Here is a 27,080-nt window from a genome sequence, read left to right as displayed (position 1 = left end):
TAATAAACTGTTAAGGTGGATTATTGAGTGTGGGAAGTATATCAGACTGTGTCCTCTGCTCTCACTGACCTGCAGTGGTTGCCACACTCCCGATTGCAGTATTCACTGTCCCAGTCATGGCTCTGAGCCACTCCCGGTCCTGGACCAGGGCCAGAAGCTCCTGGAGACTGGGAACCCCCAATGCTCTTCTGATACTCTGACTGAAGGTGGGAAAAACCCTGAGGAAAAGACAGAATATAAAGCTTATATTTTAAAGAATAAACTTTCTGACAGAAGCAGGTATGTCTCAGTTTGTGTCTCTACCTGCTGCCCAGGAGGAGGGGAGTGAAGAGAGGCCTGCAGCCCCATCTGGTGAGAGATGATTGGCTGGGACTGGACCTGCTGCATGCGGACAGGCTGGTTGAGGAGCGAGCTCTGGTGCAGGGAGAGCTGCTGGTGGGGGTGCAGAGGGGGGCTGATCTGGAAGGAGGAGGGGGGAGAGGCACTAATGCTGGGCAGCATCTGCGATTGGCTGAGCGTCTGCGACAGTGTGTGGCGAGGGGCGTGTCCAGCGTAGCTCTGCAGGTCGGTGAGAGGGAAGGCCCCCGGTCCCAGGTAGGGCGACGACGGCTGGGGAGGAGGTGGCACGCTGTACAGGGGCGGGTTAGCTGGCATCATGTGAGGAGAGGCCTGGCTTGTTTGGGCATTTTTTGTCTCCACAGGGTCATTATATGTCTGAAAAAGGAAGGAGGAAAAGTCAACAATGACACTTGTTACATAAAACTTCAAACCAACCGTTAGTCTTATTTTGTCATTATAGTGCAATAAAGGTAGTTTTTAATGACGTGGCAAACCAGGCTCGTTAGCCCACAAAAATCTTTCCTGTTTGAAAACTATCATGCAAAACTATACTGTAAATATGTCCAATCATTTTGAACTGTATCACATCATAACATATCTAAACTAAAAGAATAGACTAAAACTTACTAACTTACTAAACTAGTATGACTTACTAAAATTAGTAATCTTTAACACTTAAAAACAATTCCCAGAATTAGAAACATAAGTCATAAGTATTTATCTTTTAAAGAAAAGATAAATAAATTAAGAGATTTTAATCAGTTATGTAATTTATTTACAACAAAAAATGTTTATGGACAGTGTAAAGCAATTGTATCCAAGACTAATTTAACTGCTTTACATTCCACCACATTACATCTTAGCATATTGAGCCATATTGCATCGTATTGTATCATATTATATTGTATTGTATCGTGCCACATTATAACGTATCATATCCTTTCATATCATACTGCATCGGATCATATCCAATTTTATTGTGTAATTTCCTTCTGTTATGCATCATATCGCATTTTATCATATTGTATTATATTGTATCATATGTCACTGTTTTGCATCATATCCCATTGTATCATATTGCATTGCATTCTATCATATCATATCCCATTGTATCATATCAGTTGTATCATATTGTATTGTATCCTATTGCATTGCATTGTATCATGTTGTATCCTACTGTCTATATGGCATCATATCATACTGTATCCAGTCTTATGTATAACTTCTCACTATGCATCATACTATTTTGAATCATATTGTATCTTACCATACCATATCTTATTGCATGGAAGTGTATGGGAACATGCAGTATGATACCATATCATACCTTATCATACCGACCTGTATGATATTTTACTACACTGAACTATATCTTGAAGAATTGTACCATATTGTATCGTATCATATCATATCATATTGCAGCATACTGTAATGTATCATGTTGTGCTGTGTCATATCTTGCTGCATTCCATTCTACTGTATTCTGCCCTATCCCATTGTTTTGAATTCTATCGCATTATTTCTTAATGTATCAAACTGCCACATTGTGTTGTATCTTGTCATGTTGTATTATACCGTACAGTATTGTACTGTATCATTCTGTTTCAAAAGGTAAGGTGTTGTGTTGTCTTGTTCAAAAGAATTGTAACATGCTGTATTATATCTAACACACTGTACCACATCATATTGTATCATCTTGTGTCACACTTTGTTGTGTCATGTCTTGTTTGGCATGTTGTATTAATCATTCTGTATCATATCATATATTGTATTGTGACTTGTATCATCTCGTAGTGTTGACTCGAAAACGTTCTTAAGACCACATTTTGAATGTCTTCGTTATTATTGTTTTTTATTTTTAAGATTTATTTGGGGCATTTTTGTGCCTTTATTTTGATAGAGGAGGACAGTGGATAGAGTCGGAAACCAGGATAAGAGCGGGGGGTGAAACATGCGGTAAAGGGCCTCAGGCCGGATTTGAACACAGGCTGTCCGTGAACATGGGGCACGCCTTAAACCACTTGGCCAGCTGCGCCCCAGTCCATCTTATTTCTAGTCAGAAATACCTCTGAACACTTATTTTAGGCGTCATTCACCTGACAAATCTAGATAAGCATCTCCTTTTCAGATATTTACAATGACTGCAGACCTTTCAGTGGCTTTTAAATAGCCTACATACAAGGATTTATTTTTTACAACAGCTAGTTGAACAAATTTGTTAAGATTTGAGATTTTTGCACGTTGTGCTATAAAAGAGTTGCAGACACTTTGTTTTTATCTGTCAGATTTATTATAAAGAAAATTAAAATTAAAGAGATAATGCTCTTTAACTGTTCAACCTTGTCATGTTTTTTTTTTAAACTGAATTGTATAGTCCCGGTCTTGTCTCGATCTCGGCCTTGACTCAGTCTCGACCCCAAAAAGTCTTGGTCTTGTCTTGGTCTCGGATAGTGTGGTCTTGAGTGCAACACTACCATCTCAATATTGTATGCTATGTTATAGTATGGTATTTTACTGTGTCATATGTATTGTGTAGTGTTGTGTTAAGTGATCATGCTTTTAATGTTCTTTTGAAGTGTTTGATCTATAAATCGGATATAATAGTATAATCTAACAAAGGAAAGCCTCATCAAGTATTCAGGAGGATATTCACATTTTTGATATGCATAGTAATTTTTGGGGCTTAACACTAATCAGACTGCAATTTGACAAAGCTGTTAATTGGATCTATTTGATAAAGTGTTTACTTTTTGACAAAGAGCAAAGTCTTGTGCGGCTCATTTTGCGAAGAGACCTGAGGGGACATTTTTAAAGATTTGGTGCTTTAAAGATAAACATTTTTGGATTAAGAAGGTTAGGATGAATATGCTCTTTGAGTCTTGCACTAAAGAAGTAAAACTAAAGATTGACAGTACTCATATTGTTAAAAATGAATACTATTTCACTATCAGTATATTTTTCTTTGTAATATGTAAGATATGAAAACTATACATGTTAACACGTAAACTTTGAATAACCGAGTTGCTGATAAATCTGTCAGTAGCTGGAAATCAAAACTATCCAATGATTCTCTGTGCAAACTCAAACCCTTTAAGAGAAACCTCTCAGAGGAAGTAAGAGAACATTTAAGCATAAGAAAAAGAGCAGCTGTCATCTGAAAATTCAGACTCAAAGACATTTATTCAAACAGCTCAATGAAAAGAATTAAGCACTATGTAGCTCTGATTAAAAATATTTTAAAAACTAAATAAGCCCACAATAAATTGTCCTCATGGGGATCAATAATGTCTGGATGAAGATGAACAGGAAATGTGCTTTAAAAATTCGGTCTATCATTCACTAATTCCACATTATTCATTAATTTAAGTACTGTTATGTTTAGCAGTCATGGCTAATGCTTCAAAAGGTCACTGCTGTGTTCCTTTTCTTCATTTTGTGTACCTCACACAAACACAAAACCACACATACAGATAGTACACATTTATTCTACACACACACATGGGGTGGTGTTTGTATGAAATACACCCAGTGTTTCTCATTAGCTGTCAGAGCAGCTGGAGTGATGTGTGGTGGTCTGCTATTTAGTAATAGCTCACATCCATCCCTCTGAAGCCCTGAAATAATCAATGGGACGGGATAGAGGGATGGATAAAAGAGAGGGACAGGCACATTTGCAGGGTCAAGTGGAAAATGAAATACTGAAGAAACGGCGTGGAGGAAGAGGGAAACGATGGTCGTGATTTGTGGAGCAGTATTTTATTTTAAAGGTTGTGTCACAGTTAAGCGATTTATATTTCTTAAATTTTTCAAATTAGACTTTATGAGTATGCACAAAGTCTTAAAATCTAAGAAAAAGTTTTTAAATTAGGCTTTTTTTTAAATCATATTCTGTACTCAGGAGATTTTGGATTCAAATGCATACATGAGAAGTGCCATGGCATACAGAGAGGAGCAATCAGACTTTTGTGTTTTTCTTCTTCTCCCAAACAAACCGACGTGCGTCACAAAAACAAAAAGGCAACAGGTGCACGCTGAAGATGTGAATCCTTCAAATGATCCTCCAATTACCTCCAATTCCACCCACCCCAATCCACTTTGAAAAGACTCCTTCATTGGTAATTAAAAAAAGAGAGTCGCGTTGAATCATGAGATTCAGCCCTGCATTCAGATTGCCTGGTCCTGAATGAGTGAGGGGGGTGTGTGGGTTCGGGTTGGGAAGGGGGGGTTGCAGGTTTTATTTTTGCCAGTTTTAGTTTTTTTGACTGGCAATCCACCAACATATAGTATCAATCAAGCCTCTGTATAGGAGCTCTGACATGAATGTGTAATTGCAGCAAAGACAAGAGATGAGAATAGTCTTTTTAGTTGAAAGTATGCCACAGTGAAGAGGCTGATGAATTAACTATTCATGCCTTAATCAAGGTGCTTGTTTTCGGCCCATGAGCGTGAGAGGAAGTGTGTTGCTCGGTGGAGGGGAAAGGGAGGAGAGGGGAGGAAGGAGGACGAGGGGAGGGAGTACGGGGGAGAAGGAGAAGAGGAGGAGCCTGGTATATGCTAATGCAATTTAGACTTGTGTTCAGAAACAATGCAGAAAAAACTGGAAGAAGCTGCACCAGCAGACTTAGACAGCCATGTTTTTAGTAGCACAAACAGTGCAGATGTAAGACAGAATGGTACTTTTGTGAAGTGTCATTCTTTCATAGTGGTGGCTGTGCTTTGTTCTCCAGGGGGTGGTGCACTTTAGCTTTGAGCAGGATATACTTCTATTGTCATTAGCTCAATGCTAACGCATAATGGAAATATCCATTAACAGGCTAATAATCACTATCTCTGTTATTTTAACTCAAGAAACTATCTTTACCCATAGAAGGTATCTGAGTGTGACTGTGCTGCTGTAAAACATACACAGTGCTGTTACACCCCCTTTAGATCAAGCTGCCTTTAAGTTTATAGTTTAGTCATTTTCACTCAAATGTTTTAGCCGAAGAAACAGAAAAACATTTTGGACCAGTTTTTGATAAAAAGTCCTGACTTCAACACACTTTATTTGCCATATTCTAAAATTAATATAAGGTAAAACACTCTAATTAATGCACTGTCAAACCTTAAATTGCTTTAAAACATACTGAAGTAAATACTGAAACACACTGACTGCTCCATTCCTTTCTTATGTCATCACTGATTATACACTCAGTGGAGGGATATAATGGATTTTGAATGCCAACGTTTACATCCCTCACATTTTAGTCATATTTTAGTCACCATAACAAAAACTAAACTAACTTTACATCAGAGTTTCTATCATCAAAGATGTATTGCTAGCTTCTTTTAAGCCCAGTTTAGACAATTCTCGACAGGGTGAGACGGCGCAAGCAGTTTGTGAGGGAGAAATGCACCAATAAAGGCATGTCCTGGTCCTTTGGAAGTGACCTCTGTGACCTGAAAATGCACATTTTCAGGGTGCGCACATGCATACATTCTCAGGTTGCTTCCAAAGGACCAGTAGCGGTTGCACCAGCTATGTGCAAGATCCATCTAAAGTTGTGTCATAAAGTTCACACTAAACTCTACACTGAGGCTAACAAAGTTATAACTAAAGCTGTGTCGCTGTTCGGTTTCACCACAGAGATGTAAGGCTGATCTTAACTAGTACATCCAAATTAAAAATATAGTTGCAGATATGACGTGTCCACTTAAATTAACCAATCACTGAAAAGCATTTTTTAACACATTGTTTGTTACAGGTGCTAACAACTAAAAATGACTTCTGCTAACTGCTGTTAATCCTGGTAAAGAGTCAAATATGGATGAAAAACATGACAAGGCATTTTGCTCTGGTGACTTAAGCCTACACTGAAACTATCTTTGCTGGTGCATCACCTTAGATGTCAGGAGAGCGTAAACTCTGTCAAGAACTTACATTCAAACTAGGCTACGTTCGAACTAATGCACAGCTGGTGCAACGGTGCATTTCTCCCTCATGGTGAGAAATCTATGAACGAGGGGCCATTTTTTTACTGAACAGAGTCCTCAATTCAAAACAAGAAGTAAACAGCAGAGCTGGTTCGACTCTTCCTGTTGTGTTGTTGTTTTGGTTGAGAGCCCTCTGGTGGAGGAATTTTACATAGTGTGCATTTAAATCATAAATAGAATAAAAAAGTACCAAAACTCTGAAATACTACATCTTAAAGTTGGATCAGACTACACATATCCAGCCAGATTTTGGCCTGACTGCAACATTGCAGCTCAACCCTTGGGCAAGATTTTGCATGTCTGGTATTCTTGTAGTGTGACATAATTAACGAGGCATCAACGCCCTACGACCACGACCAGATGAGACCAGGATATCAAAAGTTTTCTTGCTTTGTCGTCTAGTTTGGCGTCAATGATTTATGCTGACTCTGATCAACAGGAGAGCATTTGCTCCTTATCTTTGCATCATCATTTACCAGAGTCCCTACTTTTTCTCCTCTGGGGGACTAATGTGTACATTGTATTCTATTTACATTACCACATGCAAACCTTAAGTTTTGTCTGAAGGAGAGCAAGTCCATATTGTCCTTCCTGATGCATCCATAATATCCATAACTTGTTTGTTGTTTTCTTCTTTTACAAGCAAAAGAGCGCTTCTGCTGTTGAGTGACTAGCACTTTTTGACCTGCCCCACCTGACGACCTGTGACCTTGCACACAGTTGTGGAGACAGTGGGGTAAAGTCAGCATACGATGAGCGGTCGGGATCTTGTAGTTAGGCCAGGCTGTTGGCCCAGATAGGTCAAGGTTTGAGCTGCATGGTTTGCTGTGTAGTCTGAGCCTTAGGGGTATTGGAAAACTATTGCATATGTCTGTGATCTGCATCTTTGAATGTAGTATTCCTGCAAATGTATAATATTTTCTAACAATGTATTGCAGTTGCCTGCTACAGATGGAACATGTAATTTCTTGATATGTAAAAGCTATTGTGGTTTGTTTGTAGGAGGGTGCAAATCTTTACCAGTCTAAATTGTAACAACCCAATTTTCAGTATGTAATTTCCCAAAAGAGAAAATATGAAAATAAAAAAAATATCCCTATGGTAATTTTTGTTGTAAGTTTTTGACCATTTCAAGCACATTTTATTTTTATGAAGACACATGAGTGAGTTAGTGAGGTGCGTGCATAATGGATGCATGCATGTGGTTTTAAAGAGAAACCATACGGATGTCATCTAATGGGCTTTGAAGGGCACAAAGAGGGACGACACTTCAATTGGAGACTTTTAACTAAAGCAGATAAAACATATAATATTCTTTGCTTTGTTAGAAAATAAAACTCAGGATATTTCACATTTCCTCTGTCATATGCAACTGCTATTACATGCTTGTTAAATTAATCACATGTATGGGCTGTTATTACATCAGCAGGTGTTACATTTTTCCCCACCATGTATCTAATGCTCTTATTTTTTAGAAGTGTCCATTCAGAGTTTAAAACTCATGAGGTATCATGAGCACATTAGCAGCCTATCAGGGAGGACAAACACAACAGGAGAGGAGTAAATGATACACATAATGTCCACTCCTACACGCACAAACACATAAATGTGTACTGTTAGTCCTCAATCCTCCACGGGTTGTAAATGGGGGTGTGTTTGAGGCCTAATTTTCACTGTTCTCCTCTGAGCACACACCAACCATGCACTCATGCACACACATATGCACAAACACGCTAACCCTTCCTTGCAGCAAGTGGACCCCATCCTTGGAATAAGACTGAGAGGAATTCTGTCTAATTTATCATCCCTTATATCGCCGCTGACCCATGTATATCAAAGACGTGACCCCCGTGGTTACCTTGGAAACCAGACTGGCTCTGTAGGCGGCGAGGGCTTTCAGGTACTCCTTCTTAGCAGCCTCTGTTTTCCTCTTGTAGCTCTGCAGGAGCAAACACAACAACAACAACAACGATTGATTACAAGGTGATGCCAAAGGCTAAAATGACCCCTCGGTCCACTCTGACTGATGTGGATGAGATTTGGGGAGTTGTGGTGCGATTGTGTGACCTGGAGGTGTGCTCTGAGATGAAAAAAGAAACATACAAAATGCATTGCACAGTTATCAAGGGACAAGATTTGACCATTTGCATGATGTTGCTGCATTTGAATCATTTATTTCCTCAAAACGTGCCAGAAAGCTTGTGCACAGAAAAGAGAAAATGCAACATTTTAGAGCAAAATAAGAAGCTGTTTGTGATTTTTCAGCCTTTTTCCTCTATTAGGGCTGTTGCTCATCCCTTAATCAGAGCTGATGTCCCTGCAAATCATTCAGACGAGAAAGGCAGAAAAAATAAAAGGATTCAAAACAGCATTAGGAAAGAGGCAATCTCCAGCCTTCTGAATGAACCTCAAATGATGCGTTAAGACAGGGAATTCGAGTTAATGTCATCACATGTCACTCATGGCCTCTTTATAGCTGCCACTGCCTTTTTGATGCGGGGAAAACAAGTCAGAAAGTCCAGCCTTAAATCGACAAGGAAGACTCAGATCTGGGCTCTTCTCTCTCTTAATAGGAGCGAATAATGTGTGTTTGTGAATCCAGCAGGTAATTACTGATCCTCAGTGAGAGAGAGAGAGAGAGTCTGTGGATGCATGGACGGGGGGTCATTTCTTTCAAAGAGGTGGGCTAGAATAACCATTAAGCATTCATGTGTTGCCAAATGCACATAGGCTGGCAGCTGCTAACACATACAGTCAATAAACAAACAGACATACACGCCGAACAGCAAACAAACCGGGATGAAGACGGATACAATCTCTTGCTCAAACAGCTGATGTTTATCCTCTCACTCATCCCTATTTACAATATTTTTATTATTTCCTCTCCATGAGATGCATTCACACACTTTGGAGTGAGACTAAATTGAAAAAAACACAAAAACACGACTGACTTTTTGGGTAAAAGCAGATAAATCCTGGAAAAAATCCCAAACAAAACAGTGGCAACCTTACCCCTAACCTCTTAAATATTGATAGAGCCGCGGCTGCCTCTTTAATGAACCCCAAACTACTCCCAGCAGCTTTAATTTCAAATTAATTTAACACAGCTAATGATTCGCGCAACGACGGATACTTTTAAATAAATTACCATGCCTAAGGATGTCTAATTATTCCAAAGTGAGTGGATTCATTAGCAATTGAAGCCGTCAGAGGCTGCAGGTCAGTATGAATTAAAAATAACAAAGCTGCGAGGGGAGAGCATATGCCTCCATCGTAATCCTGACACAGAGGTGTCCCGCCTGAATTAGCCCCTAATTGTACCTTAATGAAATGTTCTTGTTTGATAACCAGTTAATTACAGGAGACAATAACGGCGCACCCTGCTGACACTGAAGGGAGTGATTACCCCAACGACCAAAACGCACAGACACGGAGGAGGAGGAGGAGGAGGAGGAAGAAGGGGGGAAGAAAGGCAAAGTAGAGAAGGTGGAGACGAGAGTAGAGTAGTAGGAAATGTTGCACAAAAAAACAACAAAAAGACAAGATAGTTTATACAGAAGGCAGACTGAGTGGTTAAAGCAGAATAAAAACTTAGCCTCATAAAGAAGTCTGAAACATTCTTTGTGGCTTTTATAATATTTTTCCGTTTTGATTATTTTGACTGTGTTAATGTTAACAACAGTTATTTTGGAGGGAAAGTTATTTTTATAGCTCTATCTATCTATCTATCTATCTATCTATCTATCTATCTATCTATCTATCTATTTATTTATCTCAGACAGTCCTGTTCATGGTCGTGTGGTGACTGAGGTTCTTCTTTGGTCACAACAGCTCATGTAATTTGCTACAGCATTTGCACACTGTTGCACTTCACCCAGCAGATATGAAAGTTTCTGTTTGTTGTTCATGCTGGGGAACTGTTTTTGTTTGCTGGTAAAAAGTGGAAAGAACATGTCTGGTTAGAAAGTGCAGCTCTGTTTCCAAATTCTGTTTTCCTATTGGCTGCAGTGGGTGCACAGTCTTTCCTGTTTTTGGACCCAAATTTGTCTGTGGTGTCCTATCTCGATGTGAAAGTTGTGCTCGCTGAGTCTTTGCATGGTCACACATTTCCTCACCTGTGCATCTGTCATAGCAACTGCATATTTCATAGTAAGGGACAAATAGAATTTCAGTTTGCTTTGTTTTTTGGTCGATTCTTGCCAATGATTTAAAGCTCTCAGCAGCTCTCATGCTTTGCTGAACAGCACATGTGCACGGAGTTAGCAAACTGAAGAAGACAGCCTGAATGACTCATAATAGAGAGAAATAGACACAAGGAGGCTGTAAGTTGTCCCTCAGACTCGCTGCACTTTAAATAATGGCTCAAATTCCCAAAAGACTTTTTTTTTGAAGACTTTTTGTCACAGAATTAGTATCTTTTAATTCTTTAGTCCTGAAGAAATGGGAGAACAAGTTTGTTCCAAAAAACCCTTAATCATTAATGCTTACTGCAATACATTAACATCTTTGAGTTTTCATTTTCAGTTAGTTTTTCTTTGTCTTTACAGTCCCACAAATTTTTAAAAATTCAAGTGACATTGCTGCAACACACAGTTTCTTGAAGCCAAGAGTGCCCTGAGGAAAATGATGTTTAGAGCATGACTGTGCAGCACAAGGTTGATGTTTTACAAGCTTTTTAAGACCAAAAGTCCAGGAGAGACACAATGGTTAAAAAACAGCTGTGAGTGCTAGGGTTTAAGTGAGAAGCAGAGCAGGTTACTTTGAATGTATTTTCTGTTTATTAACACTCTAATTGCATAACTATATTTGGAATATTATTATAGTATATAGTTCTTTAGATATGCATGAGTTTAAATTATTAATCATGCTGGTATATTGCTTGTTTTGGCCCAGGATTGACACTTTGTAGACCTTCATGACATTTTCTATCATTGAATCATTTAAAGCTACTATTAGTATAAATTAGCTGATTATGAAACAGACTGGTATTGATATGATTAAAAATAAGACTGTCAACAGGACGAACTACTGGGTTAAAACACTAACTACACAAGCACAGGACAAGATGAGCTAAGAGAAAGATTGACTGTTTTGAGGCTATTAAATAAACTGAAAGTTCCTCAGAGAACATTCTGTTTTGTACAGCTACCGTATTATTATTGTTTTTATCTACAGTAGAAATAATTCAGAAATTAGCTCAGTGTGTTGATCAGGCGCCCCATGAACAAAGGTGGCGCTCTTTGGTGGACTGGTCGCAGGATTGACGGGATCCATGTGCTGTTGGGTGCAAGTCACACTGTTCAAACAAAGCGTCACCATCTTTTCCTTTCTTTCAGTCCTTTAAACATTACACAACAACACAGCAGACTCAATTAACCAAAGCTCAAGTCTCTCCTCCTCTCCTCCCTGACTCCATTATCACCGTTCCTCCCTACAGCTGTAAAAAACACAAAAATTGATCTTAATCTTAAATAACAAAAACAAGAAAAATGTTCTTTTGTGTTTCTGGGCCAGCTTTAACGTGCAGTCACCTTGAGGAATAACACAGCCCAAATAACGCATTGATCTCACACCATAAAACGAAGGCCTTCGGGATTTAAGAAAAAAAAAAAACGCTGTATAGCGTGCAGGCTTTCAAAAAACATCTTAATAAAAGAGAAAATATGAACATAAACATGAATAAAGGAGAAAAATAGACTTTGTTGTCACAAACTCAAGAGTGGCACTGGAGAATACACAACAACCAGAGTAAAAAGAGGGGTAAAAAACGCACTCTGAAGCTGGAAAAAAGACTCAAAAAAGGAACACAAATCACAACAATGTAACTTGTGATCGTTTCTTCAATAAAATACAGCAATAAAACATGCCGCCTTCATTGCGTTTATGTGAATTCTGCTGTTTGAGGGTAGGTAATTGGAAACAGGGGCTGCGTTCTAGTTAAAACAAAGCAGTATGTAGGGGAAGGGCTTGTGTTTACATTGTGGTGCTCCTGCGAGGCTCCAGAGGGTCTGACTGTGACATTATAGAGCACACCTCATCGCTCCTATAGCATGACGTGACAGCCGTGATGGGGGAGAAGAAAATGCAGAGCGACATTTACATCAACAGATCAAGAGCAGGGAGAGATAGAGATTAAAGCTGAAAATGGAAAGTTTCATTTTAAATGCTTTTCACTTGAGCCTGCTGTTATGAGTCTGTTATTTAAAAGCAAAGACAGAATTTTTAATCTCTTCAGAGTATTAACATGCAGCAGCTGAATTGGTTCTGCTCTGTAAATGCACACTTAACAAGTTTATCCATTTGTTGTGCGGGAATAAGTGAAAGTGCTAGTCAGTCAGAATAATTAGAGCAATCACAGCGTTATTGCCCAGACAGGGGACTACATTTCATTCCATAATGACATCATTACCTCCAGTTAATTATGCGTCTCGCAGGGTGACACGTTCGATTAAACACATGAGTGCACAAACAAATCAAAAAATTAGCCATGAAAAAGCACAATAAATGGGCGGATTTTTTCTTAATGGTGGAATTGCCCTTTTGTTGGTTTTGTTTCTGTTTCTGTGTGACACTGTGAAGGACAAATGCATTTAAGAGGAAGAGGGTTAGAGAGAGAGAGCAGGATCCTCAGTGCGAAAGCTAAGGTGAAAAAGACGCCAGGACTCTAAGGGTTAAGAAGCACAAACAATAACATTTCAGGAGCAGATGTCCTTGAGGCAAAACCAAGGACAAGGCAATTGCTAATCTTGTATTCCCAGCATGATCAAATCACCAGGCAACAGATATAAATAAAAGGACAGGAAATGAGGAATTCACATTCAAGGGTGTCAGCGGCGAAATGAAGATTCATGGTGAAGAGCCCCGGTGAAGGCGGCAAAAATTAACTGCAAATAAAAGGGACAGACGGCCTCCAAAGTCCGGCGTATAAAGTAGGTTTGGGGGAGAAAAAAAAACCCTCACATGCTAGATGGGGTTTGCACGTCGGTGGCTGGGGCTGAGGAGGAGAATGGGCTGCACTTTGTCATGGAGACAGGTGCTTTTATTTGACACCCAATGGGCTGCGCCCTGACTGGATATTCTAAAAATATGAGTCTGCGCATGATCATCAGACTGTCTCGTTTTCCATTCATTTCACACCATCATTTGTTACCACAAACACACAGAAACCTCTTTGACTTTGTCTGCTGGTCTGGAATGTAAAATGAAATAGAAAATGTGCTGGGAGGGAGGAAATGCTCTAAACTGCAGTAAATGTTAATGCAGTTCCATATGCACAGGTCAGCCTGTAATAAAATTAAATTGACTGCTGAAATATTCAGGGAAATGTGCTGATGGTGGCAAACTTTTAACTCCTTTCAATATACATGCTTTTCACTGCATTAGGACAAGATAATGATAGATTCAGAAAGGCTGATTTGGTGCACTTGGTGCATGTCTAATTCACAAATAACATCTAAAAGGCAGGAGATACATCGCTCTTTCATATGATGCACTGCCATGAAGGCTTGTCATTATGGACACCAGGGAAGAATTATCTCATTTAAGGTTTATAAAACTTTATTTTCCTGGTTCTGTCACATCATTCCACACCTTACATACATGCTGTTATGCAGCTTGACATACAGCAAGGAAAACATGTTGATTATATTCTTTTGAGAATGACAACTATAGTATTAAAGGGTTTTAATAGAACCTTGTCTCCATAATACAGTTCATTCAGGAATGCTCTCATCACACATTTAACCATTTAATTGCAAGTTTTACTTGGCAGAGTAGGCTCTGCTCAAAAAATGCTCCCTGGGTTAGTCAAGCAATATGCTTTGACTGTCCAGGGAGAGCATGTAACTGCATATGGACAGATACATTTATGATAATGTGTATTGAATACAGTTAAATTTGTTCAAAAGTAATTAATCCGTAGCAGCAGGAACCTAAAAATGAAGGTGCAAAAAACTAAAGCTAGACATTGCCAGTGCCATCCAGAGCAAATAAGGCCAGAGGCGTGTAGGTGAGCTTGCCCAGTTTGTATCTCCTGTCATGAAAACCAGTCCTTTCTCCCTTCTGACCCAATCTTTTCTTTAATACACTTCATTCTAAGGCTAAGAGTCTCTTAGAGCTTAGCTTGTAACAATCTATGAAATAAAAGATGATAAAATGCTTAGAAACAACTTAACTGCTTTATAGCCACTTTAAACCTACCATACATATGCTAGATACTGCAGTCAAAAGGAAGCAAAATGGTTTTAAACTACTCCAACATAGGTCATTTTCCATTAGGTAGAGGTAGGCGATTGCCGGGGGCCTCAAGATTTAGTCCTTGTTCTGTTCATCACAATATTCAAGTCTAATAGAAATTTTAAGGTTTAAAGCATGTATTTTGGATGTAAATAAGAGATCAAGTGAGGCTAAAATAGCTTGAGAACAGACTTTGACTATCAAAAAAGGCCCCAGATAGGACCCCGGCCCCAACAGCAAGGTTCAAGCAATTCAAAAAGCCAAATAATGGCTTCATATCAGGCGAATTATAATACAGTAGACCCCAATATAATTAAATGGTGAATTGGTGGGTTACTGTTGGGTGAAATGGCACACAGTGAATAAAAATGTCTGATTTTTGTCAGTAGAATGCACTCTGAAACAAAAGTGAGCATATATTTCCTATTTTAAAAATTCCCACCTGGCCTAGAGGTTGAAATATCTAAAAGGGATGAGTGAGTTATGACAGGGTGCTGTCAGGTATTTGGATTCTTACATTTCAGATTGATGTATGCTCTCAAGCTCTCTTGCTTTGTTACCCCCCCCCAAAAAAGCTTCAAAATGTTTTGAAATATTTGATGTTTGCTAATGACTCAAACCGCCCCTCCAGAGCTCTTTTCATTCATCTCTGCAGCTGCATGAGAGTCATAATCAAAGGCTCGGTTTGCATATGCTGTTACAACACTGTCAGGTATTTACTGTACGTGTGGTTAGCCTGACCTGTAAATCTGCATGACCACGACCTAAAAAATTAGCTTGGCTTGTAGAGCACTATTTCACATTATATCGCAGCAACCATCATTTGAATGCATGAGAAGTTACCTGGTGGTGATTTAACAATCACTCCACAGACTGCCTTTATGGCTTATACATAGGAAAAAAAAAATACTATGATAGAGCCATAAAAGAACTATAATCAAGCTTTTACATCTACTATGCTTCACATGGCTACATACATGTTGATAGGGTGATTAGTAGAGTGAAAGTAACAGATTTAAGCCACTCCTGCTGTTTCCCTCCTCTGTGAAGCTACACAAAGCGACTTTTAATGCCCTGAAATGTAACCGTAGCCTCAGCGGGCTGCTGGTTTATGCAAGAAAGCTAGAAAAAAAAAATGTGGCTCCCAAGCACCAGATACCAGGCAGGCATAATTGGCAATCAGCTTGGTGAAGGTTAGTGGCTAAAAAGCCTGTAATCTTGGTCAAGTGAGACCAAACAGAGCAGAAAAGAGTGTAGGTTTTGGCCTCTTATTCCTTGGATGGTAGAAAACATGACTCATATTATACAAACTTCAATTGAAAAAAGAACTGAAGGGGAAAAGAGGCCTTTTGAATGAGTGGTGACAAACTTCAAGAGCTTCAACTTCCAGCCCCCCTGATAGCATAGACCTGAGGATCCTGTACTTTGCAATGGCAAGGACCCCATACAGCTTCAGCCCCTTGCATGAACCTCTGGTGCAAAATTTCATAAATTCCTTACATATCACGATTTCAGATATCCAAAAGTGATTTCATGTCTTCTTTATATGTGCTCTTATTTTTGAAGTAGGTGCTGTTAAAGCTCAGCTGGTAGACCAGGCGCCCTTAAGCAGAGGAAGCCTTGACGCTTTGGTCCTGATCCTGGCACTGTTTGGAGCATGTTTACCCCAACTCTCTCCACATATTCTCTCTCTCCCTTCAGCTGTCCCATCATAATACAGGCAAAATGCTCAACAACAATCTTTTAATGAAAAGTTTGCATAAAAAATGAACCATTTTAAAATTCTTTGATCTTTAAAATCCACAAAGGACATTTTTGACATTTTATTTTGTTAAACAATGTTATACATTTTTTTCTATTTGTGCTTTATTCCAGCATCCCCATCCTCAGCATCCCCAACTTAGAAAACACTATCATAGATAGTATGAAATATGAAGAATAGACTCCAACAGCTCCCCAAAAGTGAGGCCCGACCATCTTCAGCGCAGAATCTGGATCCAAATGTGCACAACAACGTATCAGAGGATTTACTTTGGTTTCATTTTTCATAAAAAGCGGGAGGGGAAGCACAGCTTCAACATTTATACACAGTTAATGGAGTGAACTTTAAATAACCTTGACCTGGCTGACAGAAACTTTACAGATTGTCTGAAGATTAAATCTAAGGATGTTGTGTAACTTCTGTGCAAATAGCATGTTTGTAATCATGTGATTCTGATGGTGCTCTAAAGTCAGATGAGAGGCAGGAAGTGAAAACACTGATGGGGATAACTGGGAATGGTGGACAGGATACCTGCTGCACTATATGGACAAAATATTTGGATACACCTGCCAATTATAGAATGCAGGTGATTCAATCAGACCCACAGATGTACTCTCTGTGGCAAAGATTTGTGATCCAAAATGCTTCACTCCAAAGAGCTCAGTGACAAGCGTGTTACTGTGATGGCTTCGTTCGTGAGATTTTATCCCTGCAAGATATTCCACAGTCAACCGTAAGTGATATTATTTGAAAGTGGAAGCGTTTAGGAATAATAGCAACTCGGCCACAAAGTAGAAGACCATGTAAAATTACAGCGTGGGGGTCAGTGACTGCTTAAAGTTGCCAACGCTCTGCTGATGCCATTCCTGAAGAGTTCTAACCTTCCACTGGCTTAAATGTAGGCACAAAAACTGTGCAAACCACAAATCCTCAAGTCCAATGCCAAGTGTCGGATGGAGTGGTGTGATGCACATTGACACTGGACTGTGGAGCAGTGGAAACATGTCCAGTGGAGTGACGAGTCTTGGCGAGTCTGGGTTTAGCAGATGCTGAAAGAGAACTACCTGCCTGACCAGGTTGTGCCAAAGCTTAAGTTTGGTGGAGGAGGGATAATGGTATGGGGCTGTTTTTCAGGGTATGCTTCGACATACCAAGACATTTTGGACAATGCTTTCCTTCCAACTTTGTTTGAAACAGTTTGGGGAAGGCCCTTTTCTATTCCAGCACAACTGTGCCCCAGTGCACAAAGCCAGGACTATAAAAATATGGTTTGATGAGTTTGGTGTGGAAGAACTTGACTGGTCCACACAGAGCCCTGACCTCAGCCCCATCAAGTACCTTTTGGATGTACTGGAATGGAGATTGCACACCAAGCATTCTTGTCCAACATCAGTGCCTGACCTCATAAATGCTTTACAGAATGAATGGGCAAAACTTCCCATAAAAACACCCCAAAATCTTTCCTAGAAGAGTGGAGACTGTTAAAGCTGCAAAAGGGGGCTAAAATCCATATTTTAGTGCATGTATTTGAATACAATGTCATTACAGCCCCTGTTGGTGTAATGGTCAGGCGGCCAATTATTTTTATCCATCTAGAGCAGGGCTGCCCAAACTATGGCCCGAGGGCCAAATGTGGCCCGTGGACCAATTTTGATTGCAAATTCTATAAATAAAATGAAATATGGCCAACATTTAAATATTGGCAACCAAAATAATTATATCTTGTTGTCTGATTCCCTGATGAGTTTCAGCAGCAAATAGCAGAACCAAAAATTTTCCAGAGCCAGGGCCAAGGGAAACAGAGCCCCTGAAATTTGACTGGTATCCCCAAAAACTTGAAAATGATTGTCTATTTGCTTTGTCAGCCATCAAATCAAGCATTTAGCGTTACTTCAGGCAGGCCACGGAGTCAAGCTCTGCCCCAGTCAGCTGATCTCACGCAAGCTGTCTTTAGCTGATGGCATGCTATTGGCCAATCGCTCTCATGCTGCCGTATTTAAACTACTCTTGCCTGGCCACAGTCTGCTGCTCTCTCTGCAAGCTGCTACTGCAACCCTCTTCCACCCCAGCTCCTCCTTTATTCTGCTTATGACTTTATCAATGTCAGATACCCCATCTTGTGAATATAAAAGTGGCCCCAACATCCTTATATATTTCTCTTTGTGGCCCTCAGTGGAAAATGTTTGGACAACCCTGATCTACAGCTTCTTTTGATGGAGGTTTTAATCCATTTCTGCTGACATTTCTCAGAACTTTAAAAAAAAATTTCCCCGATGTGTCATTTTGGGACTTTTGAGTGCAGAAATCACTTCCTGCCCCCATCTGGCAATCTTTGTGTTATGTCACATTATCTCCAAACTTATAGGTAACTCTGTGCTAGCAAGTCACCATCAATATTAAATAGATGTTTTTGTCTGTGCTGTTTCATAGCTTCTTTCTTCTGCCAATAACTGAGCAAATTAAGAGTTGTTTGATAGTCCTGCTGAAGGAAAAACATCACTTAATTGTCCATTTTCCATACTCTAGGCAAGAATGACCACAATCTGTATCTACCTGTTTCTGCTCCTCTCCCAGCCCGTCCCACATGGAGGCCACTATCTTGGATACGTCTCCAAAGGTGGCATTGGGGTTCTGCCCTTTAATGGCTGCCTGGGTGTCTCTGAAGAAGAGGGCGTAGGCTGACACAGGCTTCGTCGGCTCGTTGGGATCCTTCTTCTTCTTCTTCTTTTGGGGTTTGGGTTTGGGCTTCATCATTTCTGAAGACGGCCGCTTCTCGCCCGTGATCTGGAAGACCATCAAAGAGACGCAAAAGACAAAACAGCTTATTGATACCGCGGTGATAAAGACTACTGATTCAGCTGGAGGGAATAATTGAATCTCTTGTTGAATACTGATGACATTAGCTGCAAGTGAAGCATGTAAAGCTGATTAAATCTATCATTTTACCCATGTAGTCTTCAAACACTGCAGCATTTTTACTAAACTTTTACACAGTTTCTAGTTGAAAGCATTTTTTATTCTGCCTCCTCTTTTCCAGAATAACATCTGTTAGCTGAATTTATCAAACCTTTTCAAATCTTTATTTTTCAGTTGTTCAGCAAGTCATAAATTCTGACTTTTCATGCCAGGGGTGAGAGGAATTTTAAATCGCCTGCTGTATCTGCTCAGGCTTTGATGTGGTCTCAGAATGAATTTGAGGGAGCAGAAATGGAATTACTTACTGATAGGAGAGGTGGTAATCATTTTTATTCACACGCACACTGAGCGGCACAGTACACGGAGGAAACGACATTTTTACTTTAAGGAACCCCCTTTTTGTTATACTGCATCACTGCGAGCTAGTGTTTAAATACAAAGATGGATTTGAAACAGTGAGGATGTGGCAGATTCAATTATGCGCTCATTCACATTCCCTTGAAAGAAGTGGAGCAAATCCACAGAGACATTGGCTGGTGGGCAATTGATGAGAGCAGATTTAGAGATTTACATGAAAGAAATGACTGTAAACAAGTGTCCTTCTCTTTTGATTAAAAAAATGAGTGATTTAAATGAAGGTTTTGGAAAACAGACTCTGTTTTGTTTATGATCAACTCATTAAATTATCCTTCTGTATAAAGGCAGTTGGTACAAAATGTGCAATACTTCAAATGTCACCTTGTATAGGAAGATTTTCTTTCAAGTTTCATGACATTTTGTTGTTTCGGTTTGCTAACACACTTGCAAACATACCATTAGAAGCACAGTAAGAATCAGGTTTAAAGCCTGTCCTGGAGTTTTGGCTTATAATTAGATGATAGTGAAATTAAAATAGAGTTGATGTTGCAGCAGCATATGCTGTAACCATTTATGCATCTTTGCATATTTTATCTTCCTTTATCTTGCCTCACTGATGCAACTTTTCCACCTTGCTTTCACTGTTGGTTTCCTTTATCTCTTTATTTTTCTACAGATTAAGCATTCCCCTTGTGGTCCTGAACACTGCCATAACTTTATCCTGTCTCGTCTTGTACTGTTGTACTTGCTAAACCACTGTAAACCAAATCTTCTTATGAGTTTGAATGAAGTAGTGTAAAGTTACCTTAGACTATAGTCAGCTTTTATAAAAGAGTGACTATAAAGGGTCAGAGGCTAGAAGTCAACTCTCATTGGGGGTGATGAGAAGCCTTTCTATATGATGATATCAGTCTTTGTGCAACCTAAATTAACCCTTTATTCATTTTAGTGTTCAGGCTTTTTGCACTGAATGCATACTGAAGCTGTTTGACCAGAAAAAAGTCTGTTAAAGGTCACATATTTTACCCCTTTAAGACAAGATTATACTGGTCTCAGAGGTCCCCGAAACACGCCTGCGAAGTTTGTTGCTGAAAAAACACTCCAGTATTGGATTTTTTCATGTCTAAGAACCCCTCTGCCCTGCTCAGAACGAGCTGTTTCTGTGTCTGTGGCTTTAAAATTTAATGAGCTGTCGGACGCTGCCCCTGACCACACCCCTCACATGAAATGGATGTGTCTCTCCTGAGGATCAAGACAGGTGAGTGGAACTTTCTTCCAAGCGGGGAGGGCCAATCAAACTTGGGGGTGGGGCTAACTCCCCACATGACATCATGAGGAGAAAATCTAAGAATGACATGTTTCAGCATACATTTCTTGAAAGGTGGAGAAGGGGGGGGGGGGGTTAATTTTTCTGACTCTTGGGGGGATTGTGGAGATGCCAGGGGCACATATTTTTGCTAAAAAAGCCTGAAAAGTGTATTTTGCATAGCATGTCACCTTTAATAGAGACTACAGTCTGCAGATTTGTTTACACACTAGTTAAGTTTACTCTTAAATGGATGATCAACAGTAAGATTTATTTTACCCTCCACCTTTGTGCCTGATTAGGCATGGGGATTGAGAACCATGTTCCAGTTGAGAACCAGTTCGAATTCCATCGACATCATTTATATTTAATCTCAACAATTCCCGCCATTGTTTTTCTGCCTTGATCTTTACAAAACAAATGAAATATAATGTTTTTAGATGTTAGCATCCAAAGTGTAGAAAAGGAACTTGATATCAGCCTTTTTTGCTGCACTCACATGTCACTCAGTTTAAAAGCATTAAACTTTTAAACTGAGTGAAGAGCATTTCGCTATTAAGTGTCACCTATCCCTTACTGACCAATCAAAATCAAGAAGGGTGGAGGATAATCTGGTGTGACAAGGGAAAAAGGCCAGGTCTAGAACTGCTGCTAATGCAAGGACATAATTCTTCAACAATGTGTTTCTACTTCCTCTGTGAAATGCCCTTGAATAAAACCAATATTAAACATACATAACGATTTAAAACTAACCTTAAAGTCAATACAAAGAGAAGCAGAAGTGCTGATCGTGCTGCAAGCCTATTTTTGTAGCATTGTGATTCTTATTGATGGTGTGAAGTGCTCTGAAACTAAGGTTGTGAGTGCTGCCCGGGCAAAAAGCACTGTTTATGGGCACAGGCCTTTAATAAATGTGCAGAAATGTGCATTGGTATAATTGAAAGTGAGAGAAGCCCCAGTGTACTTTAGAGAAAAATGAAAGGTTTGCAATGAAATATTTATTTAGTTGTTTTTCCATGTTATCCTCATCTGATTAATAGATGGTGAAATAAAAATAATAAATAAAATAATAAAAAATAATAAATATTTAACATATTTAAATTTCACTGTACATTGAAGACTGATACAATCCTAGCAGGTGGCTGCTAAAGATGACTTTTGCTCTGCTTGAGGTTTCTACCTGTAAAGAGAAAGTTTTCCTTACTGCTGCAACTTCGCTAAATGTTTCCAAGGGCTACCTCTTGGTAGACTGTTGCTGGGTCTCTATAGATAATTTAACAAAGAGTGAAGCAAACATATCCTCTTTGTAAAGGCTCCTTTGATAGAATGTTATGCATTGGTGCTATAAATTCAAAATTGACTGACTTAAGTTTATAAATGTAAAGGCTAAGATGTGTGGCAAGAAAACTTGCCCTTTTTAACTCTATGTTAAATTATGTTGTTAGTAAAAAATAAAAAGGTGTGAATACATTTCTGAAATGCACTGCAAAAATGTTTCAGATCTTTGCTCCATTCAAATGTGAACTCCAGCACACCATTGGTTCCACAAAAGGGAAAAAAAATCATTGCCTCAGCTCCCTCTAACAGCAACACTTCTGCAACCATGCAAGACTTCCAGCCAACCAAATAAAAAGCACAAGCATGACTACCTCTGAATCCTTCCTCAGAAACACTCTCCTCTACTGCAGTTAGCATGCAAACCAGCTCTAAGAAGCACAGCCAAGCCCCCCTTTTTGCCTCCACCTCCTCTACCTGCTACAAGCCAGAGAAGCCACACGAGTACCTTTGAATGAGGATCAGTCTCCTCTTCCTGATTGGAGCTGGAGGGGGAGGGTGTGGCCGATTTACTTCCGGGAGGTGAGGGGGAGCCGTGAGGCAGAGCGCCCCGGCTGACCTGAGGGTTCAGCTGGGACAGAGCGCTCATGGGGTTGGGCAGTATCGGAGGTGAGCTGTTAATCAGGGGGTGGTGGTGGTGGTGGTGGTGGTGACGGGCAGGGTCATAATGAGCGCCGTCTGGGTGCTGGTGATGGTGTTGCTGTTGGTGGTGGTGCAAAGCCATCTCCTGCATCTGGGGTGAGAGAAGAACACCAGCTTTACTATCTTCTCCTTGATTCAGGAAAGTTTGCCAATCAGCCAAATATGCAAAGACTTTGAGGTGGAGATTCTAAATTTAGAGAAAATATGTGACAAGGGAATAAACTGTAATGAGGGAAATATGTCTGTAAATAGACAAAACCTCAGATTATGCTGGTGGTGCTAAGCTTCTCTTTCTTTCTGGCTATTCTTAATGAAGTGAAGGGATCTGTTTTAAATGTGTGAGTCTCTCTCTATTGTATGTTTGGAATACTATGATTGTATTGAGATTTGTGTGGAGGCAGCTGAAGAGTGCTCAGAGTCAAATATCTCACTAAAAAACAACACAAAAAAACCCATAAAACTCCCAAAAATGAAGACAACACCACAAAAGACACGTTTGCATTACTCCCTGAAGGCTTGAACCATTTAGTCTGGACTAGGGGTGTAACAGTTCACAGAGGTCATGGTTTGGTTTGTAGTTCGGTTTTGGGGTCATGGTTTGGTATGAATTTAGTTCAACAGGAAAAAACATCACAAACTCCCAGAAGCATAATTCTGAGTTTCTATGGTTTATTTAAACTTGCAACTCTTCTGTCTGTTATGTAGAACTCCCTGTGATAGATGGCACAGTCTTAAGTGTGCTAAACATCAGACAAATAAGGGTAAAATTAAACAATATAAGGCAAAATAAAATCACAACAAAATGAATAACATCTTTTGATTTTAAAATATTAAACATAATGTTAGCTATACAGTATGACACAATAAGTAGGTGCCTTCAGGAGCAATGCATCATATGTATGATTTATGAAGTGTACAGTCACATACAGTAACTGTCAGTGTCACTGGAGGTCCATCCATCTGCTGTCAGTGCACAGCAGGTGCAGTGGTTATCTGTGCTCAATCACACGCTCTTCTGTATGCCGGTAAACAACCACGACTGACTTAAAAGCACAAAGGATGGGACGTTGTAATGAGGCTCCTTTACCTCTGCATATGCCTGCACGGCTTTTTACATCCAGAGACTTTTTAGGAAGTCAAGGAGAGGAGGACGATGCAAGCCAGGTCTATTAATCTTTATGCATTTTGTTGTGTCTGCTTCATCAGTTACATGCAGTACTGGCATCTGGATAAGAGTGTGGATACTGCAATGTGATAGCCTTCCACTTCTCCAGATGTTTTCAGTATGAATGAATGCGACTCATCTATAAATCAACTCTCTAAACTCAGATCATCAAGCAAATGTTAATGTTAGACAAAGATAACCTCAGTACATATAAAATGCAGTTTTTAAATGATGATTTCAATAATTAAGGGAAGAAGCCAAAAATACCTGGCCCTATGTGAGAAAGTAATTGCCCCCTAAACCTAAGAGACGGTTGTGCCACCCTTGGAGGCAACAACTGCAAGCAAGTGTTGCAATAACTGACAGTAAGTCTTTTGCATTGCTGTGGAGGAATTTTGGCCCACTCTTATTTGCAAAATTATTTTAAATCAGCCATATTGGGGGGGGGGGGGGGTTTGGGTATGAGCAGCCTGTTTAAAGTCATGCCACAGCATCTCAATCAGATCTAAGACCAGACTTTGAGTTGGCCACTTGAAAACCTTCTTTTTGAATTTTTAAGCCATTGTCCCCACCGCATAACCCAAATGGGCTTGAGCTTGAGGTTACAAACTGATTGCTGGATATTCTCCTTCAGGATTTTCTGGCAGAGAGCAGAACTCATGCTTTGATTAATTATGAAAAGCTGTCCAGGTCCTGAAGCAGCAAAGCAGCCCCAGACCATCACACTACTACCACCATGTTTGACTGTTGGTATGATGTACTTTTATGAAATGTTGTTAGTTTTACAGAAGATGTAATGGGATACACACCTTCCAGGCCTTTTTCTCATCATTCCATAGAATATTTTCCCAAAGGTCTTGGGGATCAAGCTGTTTTAGACCAAATGTGAGATGAGCATTTGTGATCTTTTTGGTCATCAGTGGTTTTGGCCTTTGAACTCTCCCATGGATGCCATTTTTGCCCAGTCTCTTTCTTATTGTTAAATCATGAACACTGACCCTGAGTCGAGTGAGGCCTGCAGGTCTTTAGATGTTGTTCTGGGTTCTTTTGTGACCTCCTGGATGAGTTGTCAATGCCCTCTTGGAAGTATTTTGATAGGCCGGCCATTCCTGGGAAGTTTAAACACTGTTCAAAGTTTTCTATTTGTGTATAATCGCTCTCAATATTTTTTCACCTAGGGCCAGGTAGGTTTGGATAGCTTTTGCCTTTTATAAATGAAATCATAATTTAAAAACTGTGTTTTGTATTTACTCTGGTTATCTTTGTCTACTTTCAAAATTTGTTTGATGATCTGTAACATTGAAGCATTACAAATATGTATAAAAACAGGCCATAAGGAAGGTATATGTTCCCATTGTTGGTAAAGTCATAACATCCATGGACCCTTGCACCAGTTGAATATTTATTCAGCAACATGACTTAAGTGATATTTTCTATCAAAGCCCTTGTCTCTCTTAAACCTTGGTGCATCATCTTTCCTAAAAAGATTTGACATTAATGTTACAGAGACCAAATTTGTATGTATTTGGCCAAATTTTGCATGGCTTCAACCATTCAACAGCGACACAAGAAGCAGGGTTAAAATCAAATCACTGAAAATGATGCAGCTTTTTTGGGGCAAGTTTCTATAATTAATAAAGGTAAAAGAATCCAACTTATATTTGTTTTTTCCCAGGTAACCAGACTAAAGTGGGACAAGCCCATTCAGGGTTAACACCACGGTCAGCTGGAATTTTTGGAGAATATTTAAGCTCCTGCTTCAAAAACATGAAGTTTTAAGAAGCCATAAATCTCAACAGCAACCCGCAGCATTGATCAACAACCCCATCAACCCCCTGCAGATGTATTATGCTCTCTGTGTGCTATGTTAGAGGAAAATGTTACTTACTGCCATGCTAAATAACACCTTTTTCAAATAGAAATAGAAACAAAAATGCTGCTCGCAGCTGGAGAGTGACCTCCAGCATGCAGAGAAACCATCTTCAGAGTGATTATCCCGCTCTGGAGAAGTTGTGCTCTTAAAAGATCTTCAGTAATAACTACATCAAAAGCTTTTCTCCAAGATTCATCAGGACAGAACACAGAGCACAGACCAAAGGATGCTTTTAATGCAGGCATAAATGGGAATGTTTGGCAATTTACAGATCAGAAAGTGATGAACTAGCATTTGTTAGCTCGTTTAAACATTTATGAGTTGAATAATACATTACACATTAGTGAAGTGCTAAAAAGATCAAATTGAAAAGGCCCGAGCATATAAGGGTCTTGATAAACACGAGCGGAGGTTCAGAGATGAAGGCTCGGCTCTCTAATCATAATTGGTCCCAGCAGATTGCTGGAATAAAAATGCACAACAAAGTGATGTTGTACGAGGTTCTGGCCTGCTTTGAAAACTCATAATATTCACACGACATTAGATTCTGTGTTTGCCTCAGCAGCTGCTCACAAAAGGCAGCCACGAACAAAGACATTCCTTTTGCATTTCAAATAACCGAGCTCCAACCTCCCCCCTTCCCTCCAACCCCATCCACAGCAATCTCCAACTTCCAATCATAATTCAAAATGCTACACTTCTTAAAAACATGAGAAAATAGCTGCAGCAAAATAAGTAGTAATGCAAAAAGGAATAAAAAAGAGGAAGAAAAGAGGAAAGAGGAGGAAATAGAAATCCATTAATTTTCCATTTTCCATGGACTTGCTCTTTAAGGGTCCTCACAAACCAAGAAGCATTGAAAAACCAATTAATCAAACATGAATGGCCTATCATAGCTATGGCAGACGCGTTTCCATAGCAACAGCCTCCAGGCAAAACTGTCCCCCCTTTAATCTGAGCCACACCATGTTTAATATAAACAAGAGGGAGACATGCAGAGCCCAGGAGTTCAGTGTGGCATTGTGGGTACTCAGCGTCTGACTCATAGGAGTTACAACGGCCAAACCTTGGGTCAGTCAGGCTTTAAAAACTGAGGCACATCTATATCTGAGTTCCTATTTTAGGGGAGAGATGGGCATTTTAAGCAGTATTTTAAATGTTAAAATATGGTAGTATT

General features: G+C 39.7%; 1 protein-coding gene across 7 annotated transcripts in view; it reads right to left on the bottom strand.

The window, feature by feature from the left end:
- The window catches only part of tox2 (TOX high mobility group box family member 2), a 235,417-nt gene that overhangs the window by 5,730 nt on the left and 202,607 nt on the right, over positions 1-27,080 (bottom strand). For 5 of the 7 annotated variants that reach the window (XM_041783960.1, XM_041783956.1, XM_041783957.1 and 2 more), the window contains 5 exons: positions 22,672-22,956; positions 18,863-19,093; positions 8,171-8,251; positions 304-714; positions 70-218 (listed from right to left, as the gene is read on the bottom strand). In XM_041783960.1, coding sequence (XP_041639894.1) covers positions 70-218; positions 304-714; positions 8,171-8,251; positions 18,863-19,093; positions 22,672-22,956 — 1,157 coding nt within the window. The remainder of the gene's footprint in view (positions 1-69; positions 219-303; positions 715-8,170; positions 8,252-18,862; positions 19,094-22,671; positions 22,957-27,080) is intronic. The other 2 variants (XM_041783958.1, XM_041783963.1) reach the window with 1 other exon arrangement.

This window comes from Cheilinus undulatus, linkage group 3, assembly GCF_018320785.1.
Source record: "Cheilinus undulatus linkage group 3, ASM1832078v1, whole genome shotgun sequence".
Classification (NCBI taxonomy): Eukaryota; Metazoa; Chordata; class Actinopteri; order Labriformes; family Labridae; genus Cheilinus; species Cheilinus undulatus.
Note: the sequence above shows the minus strand (reverse complement) of the source record. Positions and strands in the feature narration are given on the sequence as shown.